The sequence below is a fragment of the Hyla sarda genome, chromosome 3 (assembly GCF_029499605.1).
Source record: "Hyla sarda isolate aHylSar1 chromosome 3, aHylSar1.hap1, whole genome shotgun sequence".
Taxonomy (NCBI): domain Eukaryota; kingdom Metazoa; phylum Chordata; class Amphibia; order Anura; family Hylidae; genus Hyla; species Hyla sarda.
Window position 1 is genome coordinate 415,687,960 of NC_079191.1, and position 21,263 is coordinate 415,709,222.

A 21,263-nucleotide genomic window follows, 5' to 3' on the forward strand; every position below is an offset into this window, starting at 1 on the left:
TAGTAAACAAAAATAATAAATATTAATTTTAAGGTCGGTTCATCACGATCAACATATGAAGAATTATAAATTTGAAAGTCTATAAATTACAGAATGAAATTCTGTAAAAATACAGAGAAAAGGACAAATAATATATTGAATAAATAAAAGCTGTAATAACTTTATTCTACATAAAAAATAAATAAATAAATCGCTAAACATTATAACCACAATCTTCTGTTTTAAACCAGGGGTCTCAAACTCAAATTATCAAATTATCTGGGGGCCACTGGAGGTAGCAGCAGGGTGAGGCCCCCCCATCATGCTAATCTCACATATAATGTTCCCAGCATGTACCCCTCATCATCCACCAGCAACACCCCCCACCAGCAGTAGCACCCCCATCATCCCCCATTCCTCCTACCCCTCTCTGGTAATAGCATGAGCTGACGGATGATGGGGGGTGCTACTGGTGGGGTGGGGTGAGGAGGGAAGCATTAGGTAGGCAGCAATTTCCCCACATAAGGTAGCCATAGCACAGATTCCTCACATTAGGTAGGCTTAGCATATATTCGCCACATTAGGTAGGCTTAGCATAGTTTCCTCACATTAGGTAGGCGTAGCATAGTTTCCTCACATTAGGTAGCGCAGCACAGTTTCCTCACATTAGGTAGCCTTAGCACAGATTCCCCACATTAGGTAGCTGTAGCACAGTTTCCCCACATTAGGTAGTGCAGCACAGTTTCCCCACATTAGGTAGGGCAGCACAGTTTCCCCACATTAGGTAGGGCAGCACAGTTTCCCCACATTAGGTAGCACAGGACAGTTTCCCCACATTAGGTAGCGCAGCACAGTTTCCCCACATTAGGTAGCGCAGCACAGTTTCCCCACATTAGGTAGCTGTAGCACAGTTTCCCCACATTAGGTAGCCCAGCACAGTTTCCCCAGATTAGGTAGCTGTAGCACAGTTTCCCCACATTAGGTAGCCCAGCACAGTTTCCCCACATTAGGTAGCCCAGCACAGTTTCCCCACATTAGGTAGTCGCAGCACAGTTTCCCCACATTAGGTAGCCTTAGCAGAGATTCCCCACATTAGGTAGCCTTAGCAGAGATTCCAGGTAGCCTTAGCAGAGATTCCCCACATTAGGTAGCCTTAGCACAGTTTCCCCACATTAGGTAGCCTTAGCACAGTTTCCCCACATTAGGTAGCCTTAGCACAGTTTCCCCACATTAGGTAGCGCAGCACAGTTTCCTCACCTTAGGTAGACGTAGCACAGATTCCCCACCTGGACAGCGCTACTTACATCTGCCTGCGGGGACTTCCTGGCGGAGGTGCGCAGTATAAATGATGTCACTCACCGCGTGCACCTCTGCCAGGAAGTCCCCACAGGCAGATGTAAGTAGCAGTTTAGTGACGGGACAAGACTGGTTGCCCCCGTCATATGTGCACCGGGTCCCATGTATAGCAGTGTTTGCGTGTAAAGTGTGTGAAGTCTTCCGGCATTTAGCCCTTCTTACCCGAAGCAGGGCTAAATGCCTGAAGAAATCACCTGGCTGGCGCCCGGAACTGCATGACCCGGGCATCGGCCGATATAAATTCTAATTTTGTTCCGCAGGTCGCAAATGGCCCGCGGGCCGGGTGTTTTGAGACCCCTGGTTTAAATTAAGGCTGGGATCACAATGCATTTATGTTTTTTTATTTTTAACATCCATTTTCTATTCTGATTTGGTGAACTCTCATGTCACTAAAGCAATAAATTTTTGTTAAAAGCTACAAAAACTCACCAGTCTAATCAGTATATCACAAAAATAACCAAATTTTACAACAGTGTTCTGTTTAAGCTATTCAGTAAAACAGAAAAAGATTTTAAAATGATAAACAATAAAAACCTAAACTTGCATAAATCTATGAAGTTCTAGTCAGTATAGTATTCCAAAAATTCTTTCAGTTGCTTTCCCAAATACATCAAAACAAAATTCAGAATTAAAAAATACCATATCATTTTTTCTGTATTATTTTTTCCTCCCAACTGTAATGTTTGTTTATATTTTGAATATTTTTTTTATTGCTTTTTATTTCTTTAATTCACCTTTTCCCCTTCCTTCATTCTATAGTTACTATGCAGTTGCATGTGTTTTGGAAACCTTTTTTGGAATATTCAATTGTGATTTCACAAAATTGTTTATTTTCTAATTGCAGCCATACTGTGTAATAACTGTTGTTTTTATTTGTCGGTAGGTTTAATTTTTGTAGCTCAATTTGTTTATTAGATGGTTTTCAACTACCCTCTCCCGGGATTAATTTGGCTTTTTACTTATGTAAAGAGAAGAATAGTAAAACAGTAGAAGTGGAAGTTTGATTTTGATATTAATTTAAAGGAGTATTCAGATATGACAAAATGATTTTGCTGGTGCTAATGTGTTAAAAAAGAAGTGATACTTACATTACCCCAGTACCCCGCTGCTCTCTCAACCAATCCCTGCCAGCAATGATGTCCCGTTTCGGCCAGTGATTGGCTGAGCGAGCTGATCTTGCCCCAACATCTCATCTTGGAGGATGGGAGAACAGACGAGCAGCAGGGGGCCGGAGGGAGCTGCGGGGAATCGGGGATGGTAAGTATCATTTTTTTTTTTTTGTTTTGCTTTTTACTTTCACACCAGCCCCAGCAGTGTAGAAAACTTTTTTTTATACCATAATACCCTTGCTACCTATTTTTTTTTTTTTTTAGAAGGTCACCTAAAATAATGCTGATTAGAGGTTGTCCCAGACACTCTGTGGTTAGTCATTGTCTGTGGAGGAAGTGTAAAATTTCCTGCAGCGTCTCTACAGGGTAAACGAAGCATTACACAATGTCACTTTAAATCAATGTTCTGTGATTAGAGAGTGAGAGAAAGGGGAAGTCTTCAATGCTATTTAATAGAAATCCTAAACATGCTTCTCTAGCCCACATGGGCTTTCTTTGAGCAGATAACCAGACAGTATGCACGGGCATAGTGACACGGGCAGCGCTCAGACCTCTATTGGTGTCCCAATACAGATCCTTACTCACTACACGTTACTACACATGTTATTTCCCAGAACACTTCCAATGTATTGTATAGATTTATAGACAACTATGGAGAATTAATGAGCACAAGCAAAGGGGGTTAAAGCAAAACTCCAGTGTTGGATACACTTTTGAAATTGCTTCCAATTCCATAGCCTGCTGCAAAAGTGAGCGGACTGTGGATTTGCCGCAATTCCATACACAGTTCACTTTAGCAGCGGCCTACAAAGCCAGTGGTAGTTTTAAGTATATCCTGCCACCACGCAAACATTGGAATTGGGCTGTAATTAAAGGGGTACTCCGGTGGAAAATAAAGGTTTTCAAATCAACTTTTGCCAGAAAGGTAAACCTCTTTGTAAAATATGTCTATTGAAAAATGTTATCCCTTCCAGTACTTATCAGCTGCTGTATGTCCCAGAGGAAGTTGTGTGGTTCTTTCCAATCTGACCACAGTGCTCCCTGCTGACACCTCTGTCCATGTCAGGAACTGTCCAGAGCAGGAGAGGTTTGCTATGGGGATTTTCTTCTGCTCTGGACATTCCCTGACACAGACAGAGGTGGCAACAGAGAGCACTGTGGTCAGACTGGAATGAACTACACATTTTCCTCTGGAGCATACAGCAGCTGATAAGTACTGGAAGGATTAAGGTTTTTCAATAGAAGTGATTTGCAAATCTTTCTGGCACCAGTTGATTTGAAAACATTTGTTTTCCACCGGAGTACCTCTTTAAAGGGGTTCTCCGGTGCTTAGACATGACATCTATCACGCCCCCTCCCATAGGCTTGCATAGAGGGGTGGAGCGTGACGTCACACGGGGGCGGAGCCGTGACGTCACACACCGTCGGCCCTGTGGTCGCCGGTAATCAGACCCGGAGCGAACACGCTCCGGAGACTGATTACAAACGGGGTGCCCCGTGCAAGATCACGGGGGTCCCCAGCAGCGGGACTCCCGCGATCAGGCATCTTATCCCCTATTCTTTGGATAGAGGATTAGATGTCTAAGCACCGGAGTACCCCTTTAAGGCTAAGCCTAGTATCATCTTATTTGTAGTCGTGCAAGTCTATTCTGAAAATTGCAGAAAGTAACACATTTCAGGATTTTCTTTCATTAATAAAATTAATAATTTTACTTTTCTAGTAAGAAAAGACTCTTGTGGGCTAGATGACGTGACATTCACCAGCCAGTCTGAATGTGGGGGTGAGTTATTTATTGGCAAGTGTGCTCCCTAAATTATGTTCCTTTTATGTTCTTTTATGCTACCTTGCATTAACCTTAGAGGTTTTTAAAGAGAGATTGCTGTGTTCTTATGTTCTTATAATAGTAGAATAGCCTTAAAAGGGTTCCGGCTCCAGCGTTCGGAACATTTTGTTCCAAACGCTGAGCAGCGGAGTACCCCTTTAAAGGGGGTATTCCAGGAAAAAAACTTTTTTTCTATATATCAACTGCCTTCGGAAAGTTAAACAGATTTGTAAATTACTTCTATTAAAAACTCTTACTCCTTCCAATAATTATCAGTTGCTGAAGTTGAGTTGTTCTTTTCTGTCTGACAACAGTGCTCTCTGCTGACATCTCTGCTTGTCTCGAGAACTGCACAGAGTTAGAAGAGGTTTGCTATGGGGATTTACTTCTACTCAGTTCCCGAGACAGGTGTCATCAGAGAGCACTTAGACAGAAAAGAACAACTCAACTTCAGCAGCTCATAAGTACTGAAAGGATTAAGATTTTTTAATAGAAGTAATTTACAAATCTGTTTTAACTTTCTGGAGGTTAGGAATATGCTTAGAAGTATGCTTCTTTTTTCTATTTTCCTTCAGTGTAGCTAGATCAGATAAACCAAAGTTGGATTTCCTCCAAACCCAGGGAACCTGTTACAGTAAATTCTTTGTATTTGGGAGTAGAGTTGATTTCAAGGAGTGCATAATCTTTGATCCCTGCTCCTCAATCTTTGAAAGATTCAGAGATCAGCCAAAAAATTAATAATTGTTTTTTCTTCGGCTAATCGATGAGATTTGGCAACCCCAAAAATCGTTGTTGGTCAACCAGTGTTGTACATAGAAGAGAGGTGGGCACGTAGCAAATATTGATGTGGACCTCCTATTATGGCATCTGATTTTGCCCCCCCCCCCCCCCCCCCCCCAGGACAGAAAATACCCCCTCCATTGATTTTCTGACAATGCAGTTCCCTGGAGAGAGGAGATCTGCACAGTTTCCTACCAATAGAAAGAGAATTGTACCAACCAGGACGGGCCCCTCTCTCCTAGGTCCCCATATCAGCTGAATGGTCTGTCACTATAGTACGTACGCCCTTGTGGTCAATCACACATTTCCCCATGTAAACTGGGTAAGAGGCCAACAATATGATGCAAGTGAAGAGCTACACGATCCATGGGGCCCTGGCCTCATAATCATTGAGCCACGGAAAATGCTTATTAAGAGTGATGATAGGCAAGATGGGCGCTTGTATCGGGCAGGGGTTTACCTGTTGTACCTTAACACCTAAGACCCCTAACCTTAGGAAGGCCTCTTACTTACAGCCGGCGAAGGTCAATTCATTGTCATAGGTCTGTAACTAAATACACAAAGGTAAAATGGCTTTTTGGCGCAACTTCTGGTACATGGGGCACATACCTTTGTAGCCATCACCTTAGCTCCACCCCTGCTCGAGGTAAACAAATACAAAGTGAATAACATACTAAGCTTCAGATAATTAAGATGTACAATTCACTTGTATATCTAAAAAATAGATAGAATAGTCTTTATTGCAATGTTTCAGCTTATTTGCAAAAAGGTATACGTTTTGGATCACATCATTAAAGGGAACCTTACATTAAAGGAGTACTCCGGCGAAAATAAACGTATGCCCTTAGTAGCTGATCACAGGGGGCCCCGACCGCTGGACCCCCCCACGATCACTGGGACGAGACCCCGGCTACTACCGGTAGACAGCATGCGCTCCATTTATTTCATTTCAGTCCCGTCCCTGTGATCATGGGGGGCTCCAGCGGTCTGACCCCCTGCAGGTACTTATCCCCTATCCTGGGAATTAGTTATTTTTCGCCAGAGATCTCCTTTAAAGTGGTATTCCGCTGCTCGTCGTTTGGAACAAACTGTTCCGAACGTTGGAGACGGTGCCGGGAGCTTGTGAAGTCATAGCCCCGCCCCCTCATGATGTCACGCCCCATCCCCTCAATGCAAGACTATGGGAGGGGGCGTGACAGCTGTCACGCCCCCTCCCATAGACTTGCATTGAGGGGCGGGGCGTGACATCATGAGGGGGCGGTACTATCACGTCACAAGCTCCCGGCTCCAGTGTTCGGAACAGTTTGTTCCAAACGCTGAGCAGCGGAATACCACTTTAAACGTTGTTGTGTCTAAAGTTGTACCTTTTTATGTTATTGATCAAGAGAAGCTGAGAAGATTGATTACATTGGTCCAGATTTATCAAACAGCAACCAATCACAGCTCAGCTAAGGAGCTCTGGTAAAGTGAAAGCTGAGCTGTGATTGGTTCTCCATTTTTTTCTCTTACGCAGTTTGATAAATCTGGGCCATAGTTTTGTGGAGAGAGATTCAGGACAGCTTGAAGTATATTGATTAAACTCCCTGCGCACTATGGATTTAGGAGTCTAGTGGGAGGGTTCACTTATGACTGTCAGAGTAGGACCGCCCACAGGACTCCTAAACCCATAGTAAACAGAGATTTAATGGCTAAAATGCAACAAGTTAAACTGAATGTTTTCCCATAAATATGTATCTCAAACTACTCAGCTCCTCCTGCTCTATAACATGCTGCCTGCAGATCAGACTCTCGTCCTCACACTTGGTACTGATGGCTCTGGTTTACAGTAACTTGTAGTATAGTAGTGTGAACAGAGCTCAATTTTAAACTTCCTCATAACTTTATTGGGCGTACTATATTTTGCTCTTGTTGATTTTCTTTCTCAGGTCTCTCCAGTGACAGCGACCTCATCTCATTGACCGTGGATATAGACTCTCTGTCCGGGACAGATGATGGAATGGCTTCCAATCAGATTTCACCCAGTAAACCATTCTCCGTTCCACCATCACCCGGGTCGGTAGCGCAGAACTTTCCTGGTTCCAGCTATGATGGGGTTAAACCCGAAGCAGAAAAAGAGAGCCTCAGCTTGTTCACGGCCAAACTAAAGCAGAAGCTTGGCAGATCGGATTACCTGGCGAGGGCCGGTGAGCTGATAACCTTGGCCATGAAGAAGGAGACGGAGCAGGACTATGAAGCCGCATTCGGGTTTTACAGGAAAGGTGTCGATCTCCTCCTGGAGGGTGTGCAAGGTGACTATTCCCATGGCTTGAAGCGGGCCTGACTGCTTTTTACTGCCCTTCTGTTATTCTTCTTGGAAATGTATGAATCTAGTGACAACTTGATGTTGACAATAGGAGGGGGGGGGGGGGGGTATCTACTTGCTCTGACGTTGTCCATTCAATGCTAACCATGTCAGTCTATGTATAAAGAGAGAAAAAAAGGCTCAGTTGTCAGTTTAGTAATACATTTCCAGGAGGAATAACAGAGGGATGGCGCTTTGTGCCGAGTCTCCCATGGATTGGTAGAGCAAGCAGGAAAAAGTCATACATTTACCACATTCACCACATACAGCCACCCCCATAGTCTAGCAGCGGTTAGTGTTTCCATGCCAAATGTTCCTTTTTATGCAATATTGTGTCTTTATTTTTAAAGGGGTGCTCCGCTGCTCAGCGTTTGGAACAAACAGTTCCGAACACTGAAGCCGGGAGCTTGTGATGTCATAGCCCTGCCCCCTCATGACGTCACGCCCCACCCCCTCAATGCAAGTCTATGGGCGGGGGCGTGACTTCCGCCACGCCCCCTCCCATAGACTTGCATTGAGGGGGTGGGGTGTGACGTCATGAGGGGGTGGGGCGTGACGTTCAGAACAGTTTGTTCCATGCGCTGAGCAGCGGAGTACCCCTTTTAAAGGAATGTTATTCTGTGTCTCACAGTGTCCGGGAGGCATAGCTGGTTGTCCGCTGTGCCCCTGGGCTGCAACGCGGGGCATATAACAAAATAAACCTCTACTTCACTCCAGCGGTCCTGCAATGCCTCCCTTGTCATGCTCTGGTCTCCGCAGAAAATCCTCTTCCTGAGCTGCACCGTGATGGCCAACGATTTGCTGAGCTTGCAGTATGACACACTTCGCCAGTCACGCTGCAGCTCAGGAAGACTAGTACTGCGGGGGACCGGCACAGGACACCAGAGGCAACGCGAGAGCGCTGGAGGGTAGTAAAGTTTGTTTTGTTATATAATACACAATGATCATACTTTGGATATCCTACCCACGAAGCCGGGCTAAAGCTACTATTTTGGATTTCTAGTCATTCATACATAATCGTGTTCTAGCTCAAACATAAATACTGCATGCATACATAGTACCGCTATACCGTGCTTATACATCATGCAGTTATACCACATAAATAAAGTACTGCTATATAATTTACATATACTACATACTCTTTAGGCACACAATACAAACATATAAATAGTTCTCTGTCTTACCACACTGCTCTCTGCTGCCACCTCTGTCCATGTCAGGAACTGTCCAGAGCAGGAGCAAATCCCCATAGCAAACCTCTCTTGCTCTGGACAGTTCCTGACATGGACAGAGGTGTCAGACAGAAAGGAAATTCAAAACAAAGAGAACTTACTGTGGAGCATACAGAAGTTCATAAGTACTGGAAGGGTTAAGATTTTTTAATAGAAGTAATTTATAAATCTGTTTAACTTTCTCTCATCAGTTAAAAAAAAAAAAAAAAAAAAAGCATTTTCTAACGATATGTCCAGGCTGCCTGCATAAAAAAAATTAAACCTTTACTTACCTCCTGCCCTGGTGTCCTTGGTTGGTTTTCCCAGCCTCCGATGTGATCATCTTCCTGATTCTGGGACCCGGGACGTCACAGCGCAGCTCAGCGAACCGCTGGCCACAGTGGTATCCTACCTTGGTCAGTGATTGGCTGATTGGCAATATGACGAATTGTGCCCATAGACGATGAATGATCCATGTGCCGACCCCCCCCGCTCCATCAAGCAGGAGAGCCAGGGCCACGTTCTTAAGATCGCAGGGCATCCTAGAGTTTGGACTCCTCGCGATCAGACCCTTATTCCCCATCCTGCGGATAGGGGGGATACGTTTTTTGCCCTGGAATATTTCTTTAAAGGGGTACTCCGGTTATGTAAAACTGTAAAGTGCTGCGGAATCTGTTGGCGCTATATAAATAAAATTATTATTATTATCGTGGGGGTATGACCGTTGGGCCCCCTGCAGTCTCCACAACGGGGCACATCTCTTACTTTTTGAGTGCTTCGGCCCCACCTTCCGGCGCGAACTGGAACTGACGTCTCACCACAGCCGGTGATTGACGGAAAGGCTGACCGGTTCGTCTCAGAAGGTGGGGGCCGGAGTGCTCCGAGGTAACAGACTGGGGCCCCGTTCTGCAGATCACGGGGGGTCCCAGCAATAAGACACTTTTTTCTATCCTAGGGGGTGATTTATCAAGACCTGTGCTGAGGAAAAACTGACCAGTTGCCCATAGCAACCAATTAGATTGCTGCTTTCACTTTTGAAAAATGAAAGCAGCAATCTGATTGGTTGCTATGGGCAACTGGTCAGCTTTTCCTCAGCACCGGTCTCGATTAAATCTCCCCCTCTAGTGTTTCCCCACCAGGGTGCCTTCAGCTGTTGCAAAACTACAACTCCCAGCATGCCCGGACAGCCGAAGGCTGTCCGGGCATGCTGGTAGTTGTAGTTTTGCAACAGCTGGAGGCACATTGTTTGAAAAATGGTGCCCTATCCTATGCATAGGTTATTTGTTTTACATAATCGGAGTTCCCTTGGAGTACATAAACCCTAATGGTTTAAGGGGTTATCCAGGAAAAAACTTTTTTTTTATATATCAACCGGCTCTAGAAAGTTAAACAGATTTGTAAATAACTTCTATTAAAAAATCTTAATCCTTTCAGTACTTATGAGCTTCTGAAGTTAAGGTTGTTCTTTTCTGTCTAAGTGCTCTCTGATGACACCTGTCTCGGGAAACGCCCAGTTTAGAAGCAAATCCCCATAGCAAACCTCTTCTAAACTGGGCGTTTCCCGAGACAGGTGTCATCAGAGAGCACTTAGACAGAAAAGAACAACCTTAACTTCAGAAGCTCATAAGTAGTGAAAGGATTAAGATTTTTTAATAGAAGTAATTTACAAATCTGTTTAACTTTCTGGAGCCAGTTGATATATATACACCGGTAAGTTTTTTCCTGGATAACCCCTTTAAAGTAGACCTATTTAGTGGCTATAGATATTTTTGTCGCCCTTTTCCCACCCATTATTACTAATCCCACCGATCCTTTTTCAGCTGTAGATTTTCGGAATATTTGGTACACGTGCGTTGTTATACAGCAGACGGCTTCGCTATGTTGTGTATAGTGAGGGCAGATGGTTCAGTTTAATGGTCCGGGTCTCCTTGTGAAGTCCTCTGGCTTCTGTCTTTAGGTCCTGGGTTGGATAATGTATTGCGCATCGGTAGCTCTTAACCTCTTTGACGGTCACTTTGGTTCTTCGTGTTTCTGAGCGATTGGGTTCGCTGACCATTTGGTTCTTATCAATCGTTTTACCGTTAGCAGCTTTAATGGGGTTAAAGCTGTCCGAGAATGTTGGGAGTTATAGCTTTGCAACAGCTGGAGGCACCCTGGTTGGGTAACACTGGCCTATAAAATAGCCATTATTGGACATTTTTTCTTAGAACTTTGCATTTTGCCGTCCCTATGTTAGGCTGCATTCACACCACGTTTTTGCAATACAGTTCCCGTATCAAGTTTTTGATGAAAAACGGATTCCTCAAAACCTGACTAAACTGTATCAAAACGTGTGTACAAATTTCAACCCGTATACAGTTAAAAACCGTATACGGTTTGAAAAATGATGTCCGGTTGCATCCGTTTTTTAGGAAAAAAACATATACGTTTTTAACTTTTCACTCCATTTTGAATAAAGTTTCACTTGTTTGATTGAAATTCCAAGAAAAAAAAACTGTGCAAAGTCAAAAACTGTATGGTTAAAACCGGATGGAACCGTACGTACATACAGTTGTGTACAGTTCCCATTGACTCCCATGTTTTAAAAAAAACGTATACTGGTTAATACAGTTTTTCACCCGGACCAAAAGCCGTGGTAGACTACGGTTTTGGGTACGGGAAAAAAAAACTGACAAAACTGTACAGGATGCAAAACGGACACAACTTGATGGCATATGGTTTTTAATGGAGAGTCAATGCATACAGTTTTCAATACGGTTCCGTATGGTTTTCACATAGAAAACGTATACGGGAACTGTATTGTAAAACGTGGTGTGAATGCTCCCTTATTCTCACTGGAAAGGTAGCATTTCTAAAAAGGTACTATTTAAGGCTGCATTCACACCACGTTTTTGCAATACAGTTCCCGTATATGTTTTCAGTGTAAAGAACCGTATTGAAAAGCGTATAACAAACAATGCATCAACGTAGAACAAAGGTAGAAGAATAACGGCGGCGACTTACCAAATCTTCTTTCTTTTCTTTTATTGCAAAATCATACTCACAAAATACAAATAGTATCAGGGGTGGACTAGTCCAGGGGCGGGTACAGGTGGGCGACAGCAGCTGTTTCACACTAGTTCAGTGCTTCATCGGGCCTCAAACATACCGAATATACTCGAGTATAAGCCGACCCGAATATAAGCCGAGGCCCCTCATTTCACCCCAAAAACCCAGGAAAAGTTATTGACTCGACTACATCAATACATCATCCCCCCCCCCCATGTCATTATCCCCCCCCCCTTCATCATCACCGCCTGTCAATCCCTTCATCAGTGTGTTCAACCTGCGGACCTCCAGATGTTGCAAAACTACAAGTCCCAGCATGCCCGGACAGCCATCGGCTGTCCGGGCATGCTGGGAGTTGTAGTTTTAAAACCTCTGGAGGTCCGCAGGTTGAAGACCACTGCGGTCTTTGTCATCATCCAGACACTCCCTTCCCACCGAGGGGAGGTGAGTAGAAAACTAAAGGGGGAGTCTGGATGATGACAAAGACCGCAGTGGTCTTCAACCTGCGGACCTCCAGAGGTTTTAAAACTACAACTCCCAGCATGCCCGGACAGCCATCGGCCATCTATGCTGCAGGGACCATCCGGTGGGGATGGTTAGTCGTTCCGGGCTGTCCATTTTCACCGGGGGGGGGGGGGGCCTCTTCTCTGCTCTCCGGGCCCGGCACCAGACTAGTGATGTTGCCTTGACGACGACGCACATGAACGTCCCTGTGCGTAGTCGTCAAGGCAACGTCACTAGTCTGGGGCCGGGCCCAGAGTGCGGAGAAGAGGGCCCGCCCGGTGAAAATGGACAGCCCGGAACGACTAATCCTCCCCACCGGACGGTCCCTGCAGCATAGATGGCCCGGACCAGCTCACCCTTCCTTCCCACCGAGGGGAGGTGAGTAGAAAACTAAAGGAAGGGTGAGCTGGTCCGGGCCATCTATGCTGCAGGGACCGTCCGGTGGGGAGGGTTAGTCGTTCCGGGCTGTCCATTTTCACCAGGCGGGCCCTCTTCTCCGCGCTCTGGGCCCGGCCCCAGACTAGTGACGTTGCCTTGACGACTACGCACAGGGACGTTCATGTGCGTCCCTGTGCGTCGTCATCAAGGCAACGTCACTAGTCTGGTGCCGGCCCGGAGCGCGGAGAAGAGGGCCCCCCCGGTGAAAATGGACAGCCCGGAACGACTAACCATCCCCACCGGACGGTCCCTGCAGCATAGATGGCCAATGGCTGTCCGGGCATGCTGGGAGTTGTAGTTTTGCAACTTCTGGAAGTCCGCAGGTTGAAGACCACTGAGAAGGGATTGACAGGCGGAGAGTTCACTCGAGTATAAGCCGAGGGGGGCGTTTTCAGCACGAAAAATCGTGCTGAAAAACTCTGATTATACTAGAGTATATACGGTAATGGACTTCTCTAGGATTATTCCTAGAACCTATCACCAGCTAAAAAACGTCACCACGTGATTTAAAAAAGTAACAGGTACAGTAGGTGGTGTTCAGTTTGGAATACATCGAGTGGAATAATGGACTAGAAAAAAGCTATTATAGTTATTAAGAACATACTGCCATATCTATTTTGTCATTCAGTCCTAGTGGTCCTGTAGCTTGTGTTTCTAAAGGGGTTATCCAGGAAAAAACGTTATATATATATAAATAATCAACTGGCTCCAGAAAGTTAAACAGATTTGTAAATTACTTCTATTAAAAAATCTTAATCCTTTCAATACTTATGAGCTGATGAAGTTGAGTTGTTCTTTTCTGTCTAAGTGCTCTCTGATGACACCTGTCTCGGGAACTGTCCAGAGTAGAAGCAAATCCCTATAGCAAAACTCTTCTACTCTGTGCAGTTCCCGAGACAAGCAGAGATGTCAGCAGAGAGCACTGTTGCCAGACAGAAAAGAACAACTCAACTTCAGCAGCTGATAATTATTGGAAGGATTAAGATTTTTTTTATCAATTTCAATCAAACAAGTGAAACCTTATTCATAATGGAGTGAAAAGTTAAATACTTTTATTTTTTTTCTTTCTAAAAAAAAAACCGGATGCAACCGGACATCATTTTTCAAACCGTATATGGGTTGAAATTTGTACTCACGTTTTGATACAGTTTAGTCCGGTTTTGAGGAATCCGCTTTTCATCAAAAACTTTGTACGGGAACTGTATTGCAAAAACGTGGTGTGAATGCAGCCTTAGTGAGATTCACTTACTGTCCATTTCATCTACTTGTTACCCTAAATAGCTAATCGGCCAATCACATGACAGCTACTTTTAGGCATGTAGACGTGTCCAAGACAACTTGCTGAAGTTCAAATCGAGCATCAGAATGGAAGAGAAAGGGGATTTAAATTACTTTGGACGTGGCATAATTGTTGGTGGCATATGGGCCGGTCTGAGTATGACAGAAACTGCTGATCTACTGAGATTATCACGCACAACCATCGGTCAGAAAAAGAGAAAATATCCATTGAGTGGCAGCTGTGGTGGGGGAATAAATGCTTGTTGATATCAGAGGAGAATGGGCAGACTGGTTTGAGATGACAGGCAACAGTAACTCAAATAACCACTGGTTACAACCAAGTTATACAGAATATTATCTCTGACCGCACAACACATCTAACCATGAAGCAGATGGGCTACAGCAGCAGAAGACCGCATCGGGGGCCAATCCTGTCAGCTAAGAACAGGAAACTGAGGCTACAATTCTCAGGTCACCAAAACTGGACCATGAAAGACTGTTAGAATGTTCTCTGGTCTGATGAGTCTTGATTCCAGTTGTGATATTCAAATGGCAGGGACAGAATTTGGTGTAAACAACATAAAGCCTTATCCATCCTGCCTTGTATCAGGTTCAGGCTGGTGGGGGTGTAATGGTGTGGGGGACATTTTCTGGACACACTTTGGGCCCATTAGTACCAATTGGTATAAACACCACAGCCTACCTGAGTATTGTTACTGACCATGTCCATCCCTTTATGACCACAGTGGACCCATCTTCCGATGATACTTCCAGCAGGATAATGCCCCATGTCACATGACATCATTTCATACAGGACAATGAGGTCACATGGCATCATCTCATACAGGACAATGAGGTCACATGACATCATTTCATACAGGACAATGAGGTCACATGGCATCATCTCATACAGGGCAATGAGGTCACTGGATTCCAATGGCCTCCACAGTCACCAGATCTCATCCTATAGATCACCACTGGGATGTTGTGGAACCGGAGATTCTCATCATGGATCCGAGAAATCTACAGAAACTGTGTGATGTCATCATGTCCATATGGAGGAACTGTGTGATGTCATCATGTCCATATGGAGGAACTGTGTGATGTCATCATGTCCATATGGAGGAACTGTGTGATGTCATCATGTCCATATATAGGAACTGTGTGATGTCATCATGTCCATATGGAGAACTGTGTGATGTCATCATGTCCATATGGAGAACTGTGTGATGTCATCATGTCCATATGGAGGAACTGTGTGATGTCGTCATGTCCATATGGAGGAACTGTGTGATGTCATCATGTCCATATATAGGAACTGTGTGATGTCACCATGTTCATATGGAGGAACTGTGTGATGTCATCATGTCCATATGGAGAACTGTGTGATGTCGTCATGTCCATATGGAGAACTGTGTGATGTCATCATGTCCATATGGAGGAACTGTGTGATGTCGTCATGTCCATATGGAGGAACTGTGTGATGTCGTCATGTCCATATGGAGGAACTGTGTGATGTCATCATGTCCGTATGGAGGAACTGTGTGATGTCATCATGTCCGTATGGAGGAACTGTGTGATGTCATCATGTCCGTATGAAGGAACTGTGTGATGTCATCATGTCCGTATGGAGGAACTGTGTGATGTCATCCTGTCCATATAGAGGAACTGTGTGATGTCATCATGTCCATATGGAGGAACTGTGTGATGTCATCATGTCCATATGGAGGAACTGTGTGATGTCATCATGTCCATATATAGGAACTGTGTGATGTCATCATGTCCATATGGAGAACTGTGTGATGTCATCATGTCCATATGGAGAACTGTGTGATGTCATCATGTCCATATGGAGAACTGTGTGATGTCATCATGTCCATATGGAGGAACTGTGTGATGTCGTCATGTCCATATGGAGGAACTGTGTGATGTCATCATGTCCATATATAGGAACTGTGTGATGTCACCATGTTCATATGGAGGAACTGTGTGATGTCATCATGTCCATATGGAGAACTGTGTGATGTCGTCATGTCCATATGGAGAACTGTGTGATGTCATCATGTCCATATGGAGGAACTGTGTGATGTCGTCATGTCCATATGGAGGAACTGTGTGATGTCATCATGTCCGTATGAAGGAACTGTGTGATGTCATCATGTCCGTATGGAGGAACTGTGTGATGTCATCCTGTCCATATAGAGGAACTGTGTGATGTCATCATGTCCATATATAGGAACTGTGTGATGTCATCATGTCCATATGGAGGAACTGTGTGATGTCTTCATGTCCATATGGAGGAACTGTGTGATGTCATCATGTCCATATATAGGAACTGTGTGATGTCATCATGTCTATATAGAGGAACTGTGTGATGTCATCATGTCCATATGGAGAACTGTGTGATGTCATCATGTCCATATGGAGGAACTGTGTGATGTCATCATGTCTGAAGCAAAATCTCTAAAGAATGTTTCCAGCACCTTGCAGGGGGGGGGGGGGGGGGGGGGTTGTAGGGAAATTGTGAGCTCTGTTGCTTGGTGACAGCAGGGTCACAGTTCAGAGAGTAAACAAGGAAGTGCTCCATATCCACGGAGTAGGAGACCAGTAAGGGATATAGGCCATTTGTTTCCTTTACATATATGCTGTGTAAGTGGTACACATCCTGATTGTACCTACTGTAGTTTGCTTCATAAAACAATCCCTTAAACAACTGGGTGTTACCATTCTCCTAGTCAATAGGGTGGGTCTCTACACTAAAAAGTGGGTACTGCAATAATATTATTAAAGGGGTACTCCGCTGCTCAGCGTTTGGAACAAACTGTTCACCATTTAAAGCGCAGCGGGCGGCAACTTCACCATTTAAAGCGCAGCGGCCGGCAACTTCACCATTTAAAGCGCAGCGGCCGGCAACTTCACCATTTAAAGCGCAGCGGCCGGCAACTTCACCATTTAAAGCGCAGCGGTCGGCAACTTCACCATATAAGGCGCAGCGGCCGGCAACTTCACCATATAAAGCTCAGCGGCCGGCATCTGAGCTTTATAGCCCCTCCCCCTCATGATGTCAAGTCCCGCCCCCTCAATGCAAGTCTATGGGAGGGGGAGTGGCGGTAGTCATACCCCCTCCCATAGAATTGCAGTGAGGGGGCGTCACGCCTCTTCCCATAGACTTGCATTGAGGGGGCATGGCGTGACATCATGAGGGGGCGGGGCTATGACGTCACGAGCTCCCGGCGCCTGCTCCAGCGTTCGGAACAGTTTGTTCCAAACGCTGACCATGCGGAGTACCCCTTTAAATGGTTCCTGTCGTAGGGACATCTCAAAAGTTGTGGTCTGAGTGTTCAGAGAAGTGTGCGGCTCTGTGTCATGTGACTTTGAACAGACTTTCAATGCAAGTCTATGTGGCCGTCCAGGTCTCATAGACACAGAGTGGGGGGGAGAGGAGCCCCATCACATCATCAGTCGGGGTGTGAACATTCAGACCTCGACTTTTGACATGTCTCTTAGATATGTCAATTTTTTTTTTTTTTTTTTTTAGAGAAATGTTTTAACATATAGGGAGTGGTGCAAATCACATCCAGGTAACTCTTTCAGCCAGGGTATAAGGGCTGCCAAATTATAATGCAAATCATTTGTAAAGTAAAAAGTTGGAGTACTTCTTAAAGCATACCCGTCAGATCCAACAAAAAATATTTCTTTAATATATCACTCAGTACCTAATCCTAACCATGTACATCTAATTTTTGTGTCTAGCACCTTTATTTATTTTTTTATTACACTTTTAATTTAGCTCACTAGTCTGAATTCCTCTTAAAGGGAGGGGGCGTGGCCTCACAGTGCAGGTCTCCGCCCCCTCCCTCAGTATGCTGTCTGCTCACATCTCCCCTAGCATTAGCAAAACTACAACTCCCAGCATGTCCTCACTGACAGTAGCGGGACACAAGCTGACAGTGGGAGGATTTTTTCCTCCAGCTCTGAGCCCTGCACTCACAGCTGTCAATCAAGGAAGTGTGTCCATGACATAGATGATGATGCATGGACACAGCAGGACTAATATGTGTACAAGCAGGCAGGGGGGGGCAGTTGATTGAGTAGCTTTATCAGTAGGAAATACTGAAAAATGGAAGCAATTGCAAAACCTATTGGTTATACATGCTTTACAATATATTAAAAGTCTTTGTATCTGACAGTGCCCATTTAAGATCTCTGTTTGCTGTCTGTAAATGAGAACAATCTTGTTTACATTCAGAGGCTTCAAACCAGTACATATCTAGTCCTGCTCTCAGCTTAGAAGAGGATACTGTTGGACCAAGTCTAGACAATGCTCTGTGAGCTAAACAGCGTGGATCCCAGACTGATACATTGTACATATCTAGTCCTGCTCTCAGTTGAGAAGTGATGCAATTATATCCAGTCTAGACAATGCTCTGTGAGCTAAACAGCCTGGATTCCATCATGGATACATTGTACATATCCAGTCCTGCTCTCAGCTGTAACGTGAATACAATTGTATCCAGTCTAAACAATGCTCTTAAACTGATCCATTGTAGCAAACTACCAGAGATTGTGCAGCTGTCCAAAGGAAGAGCCCTTCGGCCATCGGGGCATGCTGGTACTTGTAGTTTTGCAACAGCTAAAGAGCCACATGTTGAGGAACACTGCACCAACTCTTTCAGTATCTTCTATAACCTAAACCTGACCCCTAGGTTGGAGTTTCTCCTCTGCAGACCACCCTGAGTCCTAAACACCTCTGTTTAAAACTGTGGTCTCAAACTGTGGCCCTCCAGATGTTGCAAAACTTCAACTCCCAGCATGCCCGGACAGCCAACGGCTGTCCGGGCATGCTGGGAGTTGAAGTTTTGCAACATCTGGATGGCCACAGTCTGAGACCACTGGTCTAGTCTAACCCTCCTTCCATTCTTTGCTTATGTAGAGGAGGTCCATACCACCATAGGGAGGAACGGCTGTCCGGGCATGCTAGGAGTTGAAGTTTTGCAACATCTGGAGGGCCACAGTCTTAGACCACTGGTTTATAGGGGTACTCCCGTGGAAAACTTTTTTTTTTTTTTTTTTTTTTAAATCAACTGGTGCCAGAAAGTTAAACAGATTTGTAAACCACTTCTATAAAAAAAAAATCTTAATCCTTCCAGTACTTTTTAGGGGCTGTATACTAAAGAGAAATCCAAAAAAAGAAATGCCTTTCCTGTGATGTCCTGACCACAGTGCTCTCTGCTGACCTCTGCTGGCCATTTTAGGAACTGTCCAGAGAAGCAGATGTTCCTAGAATGTCCAGCAGAGGTCAGCAGAGAGCACTGTGGTCATGACATCAGAGGAAATGCATTTCTTTTTTGGATTTCTCTCTAGTATACAGCCCCTAAAAAGTACTGGAAGGATTAAGATTTTTTAATAGAAGTGATTTACAAATTTGCTTAACTTTTTTGGCACCAGTTGATTAAAAATAAATAAAAAAAAAAAAAAAAAAAAAAGGTTTCCACGGGAGTACCCCTTTAAAAGATGCCTAATTTACGGCCACCATGTAGTGCATCATTCATTATCATGTCTACGGACTGCAACCAGTCTCCCCTCCGCCTACACCCTAATGTGTTTGCACTGAAAAGGATTATTTACATCCAGCATCAAAACAGTTATTTGCCTCCTTGTGACTCCCGACACATTTCTATAGGTTGCATTGTGTGTGTATAAAAAAAACAAACAAAAAAAAAAACCCGCATAATTAATCGGCGTTCTCAGGCAGCTCATTGTTCCCGGGAGATGGGCACCGAGGCGTGTGATTGGTACGTTTCGGAGCAAAGGAGTAATTTCTCGTCTGCCTGTAAATGTGCGTTAAGTTTGGTTTTACAGGTAATTAAGTAGCTTTTGAGTTTATGTTCTGTTTGCACTACCAGAAAAAAAAGGGCCTCCAAAATAAGCACTTGCACGGTGCCGCCGCCGCCGCACCATCATTTGCTTAAAAAGACTTCTAATTACAGCTGCCGAAGCACGGACACCATAAAAATGCATTAGTTAGGCTTGACACGTTAATTACCTGTTTTTGCAGATGTTTTTATGTATTGTTATGCGAACAGTTTACAAAATAATTACAGGAAAGTCAAATGGAAAATAAACCAAGGGGGAGGTTTTCGTCGCTGAAATATTTTCATTCATGCGGATCTGGATTAGGCGCAGCTGCTGTTTTTTTTTTATTTTTTATTATTATTTATTTATTTATTTATTTTCCAGTAAAAGCCGGGAATCTCGAAGGGTTTTCTATTGAGGGTCTTTTTAATTTCAGCCGTCGTGATGCATTTTTAGAAGAGCGATCTGACAATTTATGAGCGGTGCGGAGTGAGGCAGAGGAGACGATACCTGGATACATTCAGAAACGTCTTGTTAAATGATTGACATGATTTAAATGGCGGAATACAGCTTTATAGTTGTGGTTCTAGCTGACAGATTGTCTGGATGGGAAGACTCACACTCTTTCACACTCTTGCTCTCTCCCGTGTTCTCGCTCTTTTATTTCATCTAGTGCTGGGCGGTATGACCAAAAATGCATATTTTTGTAAGTTATGGCGGTTCCACGGTATTTAACGTTATTTCCCCCCCCCCCCCCGCCGCTGTGCTTTAAATGGTAAAGTTGTCGGCCACTGCTCTTTAAATGCTAAAGTTGCCGCCCGCTGCGCTTTAAATGAATAAGATGCCGGCCGCTGCGCTTTAAATGGTGAAGTTGCCGGCCGCTGCGCCTTATATGGTGAAGTTGCCGACCGCTGCGCTTTAAATGGTGAAGTTGTCGGCCACTGCACTTTAAATACTAAAGTTGCCGGGCCGCTGCGCTTTAAATGGTGAAGTTGCCGGCCGCTGCGCTTTAAATGGTGAAGTTGCCGGCCGCTGCGCTTTAAATGGTGAAGTTGCCGGCCGCTGCGCTTTAAATGGTGAAGTTGCCGGCCGCTGCGCTTTAAATGGTGAAGTTGCCGGCCGCTGCGCTTTAAATGGTGAAGTTGCCGGCCGCTGCGCTTTAAATGGTGAAGTTGCCGGCCGCTGCGCTTTAAATGGTGAAGTTGCCGGCCGCTGCGCTTTAAATGGTGAAGTTGCCGGCCGCTGCGCTTTAAATGGTGAAGTTGCCGGCCGCTGCGCTTTAAATGGTGAAGTTGCCGGCCGCTGCGCTTTAAATGGTGAAGTTGCCGGCCGCTGCGCTTTAAATGGTGAAGTTGCCGGCCGCTGCGCTTTAAATGGTGAAGTTGCCGGCCGCTGCGCTTTAAATGGTGAAGTTGCCGGCCGCTGCGCTTTAAATGGTGAAGTTGCCGGCCGCTGCGCTTTAAATGGTGAAGTTGCCGGCCGCTGCGCTTTAAATGGTGAAGTTGCCGGCCGCTGCGCTTTAAATGGTGAAGTTGCCGGC

General features: G+C 44.8%; 1 protein-coding gene across 2 annotated transcripts in view; it reads left to right on the top strand.

Annotated features, from left to right (window-relative positions):
* The window catches only part of RPS6KC1 (ribosomal protein S6 kinase C1), a 179,658-nt gene that overhangs the window by 55,677 nt on the left and 102,718 nt on the right, over nucleotides 1-21,263 (top strand). Inside the window, exons 6-7 of one of the 2 annotated variants that reach the window (XM_056568296.1) lie at nucleotides 4,166-4,225; nucleotides 6,973-7,335. In XM_056568296.1, the coding sequence (XP_056424271.1) occupies nucleotides 4,166-4,225; nucleotides 6,973-7,335 (423 nt within the window). The remainder of the gene's footprint in view (nucleotides 1-4,165; nucleotides 4,226-6,972; nucleotides 7,336-21,263) is intronic. The other variant, XM_056568297.1, reaches the window with a different exon arrangement.